Source organism: Oryctolagus cuniculus, chromosome 3 (genome assembly GCF_051225735.1).
Source record: "Oryctolagus cuniculus isolate XC-2025 breed Fujian yellow rabbit chromosome 3, ASM5122573v1, whole genome shotgun sequence".
NCBI classification, from domain to species: Eukaryota; Metazoa; Chordata; class Mammalia; order Lagomorpha; family Leporidae; genus Oryctolagus; species Oryctolagus cuniculus.
This window is the reverse complement of record NC_142869.1, coordinates 39,127,599-39,137,760: the sequence shown is the minus strand read 5'-3', so window position 1 is coordinate 39,137,760 and position 10,162 is coordinate 39,127,599. Positions and strand designations below refer to the sequence as shown.

Genomic DNA, 10,162 nt, shown 5'->3' with positions numbered 1-10,162 from the left:
CCCTGGTCTAACCATAACTTTTCTCTGAAACCTTAGTCCTACTATATTCTCAATCTTAAAAAAAAATGAGATCTTCCATCCACTGGTTCAGTCCCCAAATGGCAGCTAGGGCAGGGCCAGGCCCAAGCCAGGAGCTTGTTCCAGGTCATCCATGTGGGTGCGTGCTGCCATCAGAGCACACGAGAACTATGCCAGTACAGGATGCTGGCATCACAGATGGTGGCTTACCTAACCTGCCATGCCACAACACTAGCCCCCTGATTTATTCTTCTGACCTTTGTTTAAAAGTGGAGCCCATTTGGGATTCTGCTATGCAACACCAGCCTATTTGGTTAAGGTGACAGAAGTACTGAAAACAAATTGTACAGATTCAAATATAAATTTCATAAGCCCAAAGTTTATTCGGAATAAACCATTTTATAATTACTGAAAATGATGTTTATTACTTTAGCTATGTACTTATTAACAAATCAAATTAACCAAACAAAATAAACATGGCAATACAAAAATTTAGGAAATTTACAAAGCTGTACAAAATAACTTAGTATTTAAAAAGTAGACTGATACAGTCTATAGGATCTCTTCAAGAGAGCTGTACAATACAATCTATATAGTTTTTTTAAGTGGATAAAAGAAAGGATGCTTTAAGGCTTCCTTGAGAGTGATTCTTCTGGCTGGATCATATTCCAACATTTTCTGAATGAGGTCGAAGAGAAGCTCATGTTCAGCATCCTGGGAAAGCATAAATTCCTGAAAGGAAAACAGGAACGTGTTTGAAAGCCTTTTCTCCTTCCATTTACTGTGCTTTTATTTCTCCCTCGTAAGAACAGAGGGGACACTCGACATTACCATCTCCAAGGCTCACCTTCAGAGGTTTACACCGCCTGGAAACGTATCTGCCGGCAGAGCTGTGCTCATCCCAGTCTAACCGATCATGATGGAAATATTTACGTTTCCTAGAAATAAATAAATATCCATTCTTGTTTATAACACAGAAAACTTAAAAAATCTAGCCACGGTGTTTGTTCAAATCAAGTATTGCATTTTTCTAGATCATTAAAAGGTAGCCAGCCGTGGAATGGAAGTCCTCCCCTTCCCAACAGGGTAATCTGTGCAACTTAAAAGGTGTTAGTTTGACTTCATTTTAGACCGATGGAAGCAGTACTAAAGGAGGGCACTAAGTCATCACATACCTGGTTTTCTGTATCATGTGTTTTGGCAGAGGTCCAAGAATCCTTTCCATCATTGCTAGGTGCTCCTTACTATCATGTGTCTAAAATAAGACAAAGAAAACAACTTATTAACTATGTCATCTTAAACACTGTGTTTTGTTCCTTTTTATTTAAAAGATCTGCTAATTTTCCAGTACATATGATTAGAAGTCACAAAGAAGGTGACCACAAAGGCATACTTTGCAAATTACAGCTGACAGCAAAACCATTAAGGTTTGCAGAACAAGCTTACCAGTGTGATCTCCCTAAATGGACTGGAATAAGCTTTTATACCATACTTAAAAGGCTACATAAATATATCTACCTTTTGAGTTAAATAAATTCCCATGAACAAGGACTTTTCTTGTGCAAAGCCATTTCACCCAGATGAGTCACTTACTGGAAATACTGTAAACCCCAGATAGTACTCAATGAGGATACAGCCTATACTCCAGACATCACATGGTTGGGACCACCCTAGAGCTGCAAAACAAAACATTAAGAATTTCAAAATGTCTTAAAGGTGTTGCAAAGCTCGTGAAACAGTGAAGTATTCATATATATGTGTGTGTGTATATATGTATTATATAAACACATGTGTCTATAAAGAGTAGGGCTTTAAAAACTTTAACTGCTCAAAGTCTCAACTTGACGTAACTAACTAGTCCCATGTTTGAGACTAGCAATTTGCAGAGAATTTCCTTCCTAAGATTCAATGATCCAGCTCCCTGCTAATAATGCACCTGGGAAAGCAGCGGAGTACCTGAATCTGTGTTGAGACCCCTCAAAGAAGCTCTTAGCATCAGACTGGCCCAGCTCTGGCTGTTGCAGCAAACTGTAGCGTGAACCAGACGACAGAAACTCTCTCCCCTTCTCTGCACTTCAAATAAATCCAATATATGTGAACAGTATGGTTTGTTATTTCATGTTCAAAAGTCTTCTCTGCATTATTTTTGCTTGTGCTTGATTTAATCTCATGGTTTTTTGCACCTCGGTTTGTGTTATGTACACCATCTGGCACAACAAAATCACCTTATAACACATTTCTCAGCACGCAGCCCAGTCATTAAGTGCTGAGTGACTATTCCAGAACAGGTAAGCCACTTGCTCAGTCTCCAACTGTTAAGTTGAACAACTGTGAGCTTAAAAAATTTTATTGATATTGATCCTTTAAAGAAAAAAAGTAAAAAAAATCCTACACAGTAAGACCCAGAATTATAAACTGTCAGCTTCAATAAAGAAATAATTTCTCAAAGCACAATACAAACCTAAAATAACTTCAGGTGCTCTGTAGTGTCTTGTAGATACCAACGTACTGTGATGTTCATCATCATATGTCGCACTTCCAAAGTCTACAACTTTAATGTCTGCATTTATTAAAGTTCGCTCGTCACGTTTCTGAAAAATTGTAAATGATGGTTTACAAAGGCATAAAATATTTTTTTCAAACAATGAAGAAAATATATTGAAGACTTACCATTTTGGGATTATATGCCTCTGTGTAGTCAGACTGTACAAATAAGATGTTCTCAGGCTTTAAGTCTGTGTGAGTCAACTTATTACTGTGTAAAACTGAGAATGAAACAGAAAATGTTGATGTAACCTGAAAAATCAAAACAAGCCAAACCCAAAACCCTACAACAAAATCCCTCTGATGCCCACAGAAATGGTCAACATTTCATGCCGGCAAAAAAATCACCATGGACTAAAATGCACTATCCTCCTTAAAGAGTATACTGACAGGAAATTAAGACACGGAGATCTTCCATTCCTTAATTTTCACCCAAGTTTCTAGGTTAATATTTTTTAGATGTCTTCAATGTAGTGATTTTATTAAATTCTGGATAATACACTATATATTGAATGAAATGATCAATAGCTTGTACAACTATTATCTATTCTTTCACCTTATTTGTAATTGATATATTTACCATGTACATTTTTTGATATATGTAAATCATTCTTTGGAGGTGTGTGTGGTTAGAACACTTAAAATCTACTCTAAGTATGCAACATAGTAACTACAGTCACCACAACATATAATTGATCTCTTGAACTTATCCCTAAGTGAAATTTCCTTTTCTTTGACCAACATATTCCCATCCCTCCACCACCCAATTAGTACTCCAAGTCCTATATCAAACCTTATTTTTTAAAGATTCAATCATTCTGGCACTAAAACCTCAAATTCAAGTTTCTGGAACACAACTTACAATTCACAGACTTGCATATCTGATATGCCATCTTCCTGATATGATCCAGTCGAAATGGTAGAAAACCATTTTCTTTAATGAAGTCGTAAGTACTAAGTCCCAGTAATTCAAACACAATGCAAATGTGACCATGATGCTCAAACCACTCCAACATTTGCACACAGCGGCTATAAACAAATAAAAAAATACCTTGAGTACAGCTTCTCACAGCTGAAACCTGCCTGAGGGCACTGTCCAAGTTCTAATTAGATACTTACAAAGTACTATTGGGATCTGTTGTGTTTAAGTGTTCCAGAACTTGTATTTCTGAGCGAGCAGCTTCACAATATCTATCCACATTTTTAACTATTTTCACTGCTACATGTCTACCTCCCCTGTTAAGAGAAAGTAAATCTAAAGTTAAAAAAAAATGAAGCTGTCCAATTCCAGTTTTCTGTCACTCTCTTCAAAATTTACTAATGCTTATACTCTAAACTGTATTTGTCTCTTGAATACTGGCTTAGCATCCGGCTGACTGGTTACACCTGTAAGTAACTGCAACTCCGAGTAAACCGCCCCGTGCACTGTGGAATCAGTATGCACACATGCTGACCACACCAAATGCTTCCCCCAGGCACCACTCACACCAGTTTTGAGATTTCCTCAGTTTGTATCCCATCTAACACCTGAATGTATAGAGACCAATTTCTTCCTGCAGTTTGTTACTGCTAAGTATCTCAGAAATCACCTTTAACAGGTTTAAAAACAAAAGTTAGGACACAGTGGAAGCATAGGGAAGAATTCTAACTCAGAATTTCACAAACAATAGGAAGCCTCCTCAAATAACTCATTTAGAAAAGCTTATTCAGAAGGGGGGAAACAAAATCTAACAGGGAATAGAAAAGGTAAAGGAACGGATTTTTTTTAACCTATCTTGAGAACTTCAATCAGTAGTTACTGAAATGGATATAAAAAAATTAAATTTGTGACACCACTTATAAGCTATTTGCCCTGGCTGTGTTATCAGATAGGAGCAGGGCACTCTAAAAAATCAGGATCCTAGGTACAACCCCCCAGAAAAGGGATCTTAATGTAAAATCAAGGCTGAAAAACAGATACAACTGGGGAAAAAGGATGGCCACAATTGTGCCCAGTAGGACAACAAAATATTCTTAAAAACAAAAACAAAAACCATGTTCTCAGACTAAGAATGGAATGAAGCTACACATGCTATTAACTGTTCAAAAAAAAAAGGATAAATATTTTTAACTGGGAGTTTTTTTTTTTTTTTTTGACAAGCAGAATGGACAGTGAGAGAGACAGAGAGAGAAAGGTCTTCCTTTTCCATTGGTTCACCCCGCAATGGCTGCTACGGCCAGCGCACTGCGCCAATCCGAAGCCAGGTGCTTTCTCCTGGTCTCCCATGGGGTGCAGGGCCCAAGCACTTGGGCCATCCTCCACTGCACTCCCGGGCCACAGCAGAGAGCTGACCTGGAAGAGGAGCAACTGGGACAGAATCCGGTGCCCCGGCAGGACTAGAACCTGGTATGCCAGTGCTAGCCTATTGAGCCGTGGCGCCGGCCAAAAAAAAAAAAAACAAACCAAAAACAAAACATATTCTCAGACTAAGAATGGAATGAAGCTACACATTGCTATTAACTGTTCCCAAAAAAAAAAAAAAAAAAAAGGATATTTTTTATTTTTTAACTGGGAGTTCCTTATATTCAAGCCAAAACTTCTAAAAGTATACAAAGACTAGCTGATCTGTGGAATGAACCAGTGTACAGGATCTGTCTGTGCCTCTAAAATAAATACATTTTAAAAAATTATTAAATAAAGGTCAACACTCAAGTGTAATCTCAGCAGATAACTTACGCTTTATGATCAATGCACTCCACGACTTTTCCAAAAGCTCCTTCACCTAAAGTATCAACAATTTCATCTAAAAGAGAAAGGAATCTCAGTCATACTGAGAAGTGGCAATGATGTACTTACAATTAATGCTATCAATGCAGATTATTCTAGTTGATGCTACATATTTCCTTATTACTAGATATTTACTTTATTGATCAACACCATCAATAAACATATTAACTACTTTAGGTCTAATTTCATTCTTAGACTAATTTCATTAACTTGATTTACTGTTCTTGAAGTTCTGTAACAAACATTAAATTTCTAAAGAAAGCAAAAATGCAATCCCCCCCCACCAAAAGAAATGGAAAAACAAAAGAGAACAAAACAAAACAAAACAAAAAAGAGAGAGAAAGAAAAAGATTTCCAAATCCCTGAAAACTTAATCTATATAAAGATTATGTTATCTGAAAAGTTAATAAGTGTTGAAAAATATTCTATACATCTTGCACTTAGTACGTCTCCACTCTGACAGATCAGGTGACCCTCCTCATCATCCTCTACACTCCTGGTTCTTTTCCTTCGGTGACTCTTCTGGAAACGTCAAGTGGGCGGCACCAAGATCATCCAGCCAATCAATATACCCGAGTGAATTCAGGGCAGAATACGAAATTCATTCAGCGGGGAGATATTCAGGCATTCAGATACACGCCAGGCCACAAACGGTTGGCAGGAGCAATTTCAAATTCAGTCCCCAGAAATTCACAGGGCACATAGTTTATGTTAACAGGAGAAAAACATGGCAAGGAACAGATTTTCAGATAAGATACTCAAAGTGGCAAGGCAACAAAACATAATACAATTGTTTTTCTTTAAAAAAATGCTTAGTTGTAGCACTCTCTGAAACATAATTTTAAGTTTCTAGTGTCCTAATTTCATGTTGCAAAATTGTAGGATGTAACTATTTACTTGTCAAAATAGACTGTGGCCAAATTTTCTAGCTCATCTAAGAAAACAAATATTAAAACAGTAAACAAAATTAAAGTCCTAATTTTGGGGAGAAAAAGACTTGGCATACAAGATAATACTATCACATTTAAAATGTCATCTTAGCTGATCTCCAAATTAACACTTAACTCATAAATTTCATTTATGTTCTTACTGAAAAGGATTAGATAACATGCTTTATTTAATTACAAAGAGGCATGCCTAATCCTCAATCTTACAAAAATAAAATGCCTATTATTTTTATACTGGAGCTTATTAAAACAAATCAATTTCTTCAAGTACTTTCAATAACCTCCACAATTTCAATGGAATGACAATTTGTAGCCAATCAATAATTAAGTCTAGTATAGAACTAAATACGTGTATCTACTATACTTTAGGAATCTCCTATCCAATGCATAAATACAGAAAAAAATCCTGCAAGTTAAAATTGAGATGACTTTATCTCAAACAGAACTTTCTCAAACACAAATTCAAATATTCCTGTTCCACATGGGATATAAAATTCCCAAAATGTTTTAAAACGGCTCATACCCCATGTGAACGATGGTGTGAAGTACTGTGGTGAATCCTATGTTTACTTTTATAACTACTTCTTCCACTTCTACCAGAGGACTTGCTACTATGGTTCTGGTATCTGCTCTCATGGTCTCTATGGCGATGTCCAAGGTCACATCCTTGACTGTAGTCATTTCTGTATTCATCAATGTAGCGTCGACTATGATAATCTTTCTCATTTATAGATCTGCTTTCCAAATAATAGCTACGGAAAAAAACATTTTCAATGTTTTGTGCCAATATCAAATATCCTCCAGTTTCATTATCTTTTTCAGTAAAACACTTATGCTCCCGACCCGCCAGAGCACACAAAGTTTACAAAATCTCACAGGGAGCAGCGGTTTGGTCTAGAGGTCAAGATGCTGGTTAAGAAGCCCATATTCTGTATCAGAGCGCCTGGGTTTAAGTCCCCACTCCACCTCTGGACTCCAGCTTCCCACTATTCCCTATGAGGCAACAGTGACAGCTCAGTTACTGGCTTCCTGCTAGCCGTACTGGGAGAACTGGACTGATTTCTTGGATTCTGGCACCAGGCAGGCCACTGTGCTCTGTGCTTCATAAATTTAAATAAAATAAAATACCATCTCTCGTTGGAACAAAGGAATGGTAATCCCCCTTACAAGCTATTTCTTGAGAAGCAGATAGCTCCTATTGGCTGGTTCACTCCCTAAATGCTTGCAAGTGGTAGGCTGGGTCTGGGGCCCTTGTTAGAGGAGCCAGAACTCGCCCTTGAATCACCACAGCTGCCTCTGAGGTCAGTCAGGAAATCAAACCGCAGCCTTTGAAACTGCAACGTGGGTGTCTTAACCACTCAGCTCAACACCTGGTCTCAGTTGTTTATGTGATACTTTTACCATAAAATGTGCTTTTGCATTGCGACACTTTTAAGCACACCCTTACCTATCAGATGTTTTAGAGTGATTGTATTTGCAGCGCTTGTTCTCCCGAGCACTGCTAGGTGATCGCTTCCTTCTCTTATGACTGCTGCTGCTTCTCCATTTTCCACAATCCCAATCCTTTTCATCCCAATCCGGGCAGTACGTTCTCTTTGAGTGTCTCATCTACATAAAAGACAAGTTATCCCCAGTTAAGCTGCACCCTACACCGAGCTGTTTAATAATAGATCTCTTCTTTGCAAACTTAGCCCAGCTGTGACCTTTTGGAATTGTTCTTTCAAGTTCGGAATTACTGTCATCCAATCTGCAAACACCGATAAATCCAATTACTGCATTATCCTATCCACCCATGCCCAGATTTGCTGGAACAATACTAGGAATTGTTAAAAAGGAAGGGTGTGAATGCCCATTTCTCAACTTGAGTAAAATCTTACTCATGCTGGCCGGTAACACAACCAACTCTAAAAACCTGTGTCAGAAGCCAGCCTCCAACTCTAATGCCATCATCCGTGCTCCTCGCCGTGACCTCAGAATCGTCGACAGAAAGTATTTCTGTACACCAAGGACTCTCGGCACGCACGCAAGTCAACGATCCAAGCTCTCTGGAGTCGCGTGAAGCCCCCTTCCTCCCAGGAAAGGCCGCCCACGAAAGCTGACAACCCCTAACAAGCTGAAAAAATAGCTCACGGTCAAAAAGATTGACCTCCGTTCGTACGGCCCGGGCCCGCGCACGTCTCCGCCTGCAATTCCGGATCAAAACGGTCAAGCGGGACCCGCCCGTCGTCCCCCCAACGCTCCTTGAAACGCACCACAGTCCCCCGTGCCCCTCAATCCGGCCTCTGTCACCCCAACACGGGGGTAGGGGGACACAAAAGTCTTGATCTCCCTAAAGGTCACCGATTCCTGCCGCGGCTCTCGCTTTCTACCAACACTTGTCCGCCCGCAGCGCCGCCATCTCCGCACGTTCTAGAACGTACGCGGCCGCCAGCCGCACGGGCAGCTCGGCCACCTCGGCGCGAGGCCGAAGTCCGGGCTCCGCCCCGCCGCCATCTTGCAGCTCGGCCACTGCAGACGACAACATGGCGCCCGCGGGAGACCGGGCCCGACCCTCCCCGCCGCCCCCTCTGCGGAAGGCCGCGCCTCGACCAGCGCACCCCGTGCCACCAACTCCTTCACCACCCGCGAGCAGAAGCCGGCGGCGACGGGCTCTGCAGGGCGCACGGTCGCGCCGCCTGGGTGCGGCCTGCAGACGAAGCTGCGGCCGTCGTCTCCCGAGCCTGCGGGCGGCCACCAAGCTGCGAAGAAGGCGTCGCTGGGCGCTCGCCGCGCTCACGGGGTCGGCCCTGGCACTGGTGCGCTCCCTCTGCGTCTTACCGTTCCGCCAGACTCCACGCTGGAGGAGCAAAGCTTGCAAGGTGAACAACGCAGAGCACCCAGCTGGCTGCGACGGGCGCCGAGCACAAAATGGAGCTGACAGTCCCAGCGTCGGGACTCGCCTCGAAAACACCGATGACGTCACGAGCGCGGGGCGGGGCGCCGCGGCCCCGAGTGCGCAGGCGCCGACTGGGCGGCCGGGGCGAGCAGCAGGGCGGAGGGCGGCCATTTTGCGCTGCTGCTCCTGGGCTGCTTTGACGGGATTAGGGAGTGTTGGGGAGGGAAATGGTGTTTGTAGGCAGTAAGTGTGCCTCCCTGTCCCTGTCCCTGATATTTTTATGACTGTAACGAGGAGGGATTTTTAAAATAAGCTCTTAAAACATATTGGCACCACTTAAAAACTGGCAGTTTAGAATAAAAATTGGAATGCAGGTTAATACAGAAATGTCCTAATAATACAGGCCTTTTAAGAGTGACAACAAAAAATGTTAGTGACATTTGTGGACGCAAGGTATGAAGTATCAAATGGCCAAGAAAGAAAAAGCTCTGGCTAAAAAAAGCTTTCTTACTAATCCCACAAACCAGAATGATTAAAAAGATGAAACAAAATGTGAGGCCTTGGTACAAATGGCCTCTGTTTAGTGTGTTAGAATTAGGAGAGGAGAGCTGCAAGCTAACTACCAACTAACTGCAGTTAGAATCAAAACATTAATTAGGTCAGCGTTGGGAGAAGAAACCCAAGAAGCCAGTGTTTGGTGTGTTTTAGGAATGCCCCAAGTCTAATCAAGCAGATCTGGGCAGTTCTTGGTGAAATCAACACTGCTACTGAAAACCAGCTTGATAACAAGAGAGCCCTGTGGTAGACACAGATTCGTTAGGAGCAGCTTTTATTTACTTAACTGCATGCCAGAAGTTTTACACATACTATTTCAATTAATCCTCACATAGGCTTCGGAGGAAGTATTTATGGATGAGAAAACAGAGATGTTATCCTGCCTAAAATCACACTGCGGAGACACAGCTGATTGAGCACACACCAGGACTCCACAACTGCTTTTACCAAGCTTAC

General features: G+C 41.3%; 1 protein-coding gene across 2 annotated transcripts; it reads right to left on the bottom strand.

Moving 5' to 3' along the window:
• Nucleotides 1-377: 377 nt before the first annotated feature.
• Nucleotides 378-9,180, bottom strand: CLK1 (CDC like kinase 1). Of its 2 annotated transcripts, XM_002712612.6 has the most exons (13): nt 9,094-9,180; nt 7,724-7,884; nt 6,800-7,028; nt 5,761-5,851; nt 5,279-5,345; nt 3,682-3,798; nt 3,425-3,591; nt 2,689-2,783; nt 2,480-2,609; nt 1,612-1,694; nt 1,194-1,273; nt 866-956; nt 378-750 (listed from the first exon to the last, which is right to left on the bottom strand). In XM_002712612.6, the coding sequence occupies exons 2-13, from the start codon at nt 7,882-7,884 to the stop codon at nt 607-609; spliced, it is 1,455 nt and encodes a 484-aa protein (XP_002712658.1). In that variant the 5' UTR covers nt 9,094-9,180; the 3' UTR covers nt 378-606. The 2 variants fall into 2 exon arrangements, with proteins under 2 accessions (XP_002712658.1, XP_069926519.1); XM_070070418.2 differs by lacking the exon at nt 5,761-5,851.
• Between the last annotated feature and the right edge of the window lie 982 nt (nt 9,181-10,162).

Bases quoted from the DNA above. Each gene is read 5' to 3' on its own strand.
- CLK1 (XM_002712612.6), bottom strand. From the start codon at position 7,884: ATGAGACACTCAAAGAGAACGTACTGCCCGGATTGGGATGAAAAGGAT. The intron at 957-1,193 runs GTATGTGATGAC...ATTTATTTCTAG, and splicing joins CACATGATACAGAAAACCAG to GAAACGTAAATATTTCCATC. The intron at 751-865 runs GTGAGCCTTGGA...TTTTCCTTTCAG, and splicing joins GGCGGTGTAAACCTCTGAAG to GAATTTATGCTTTCCCAGGA.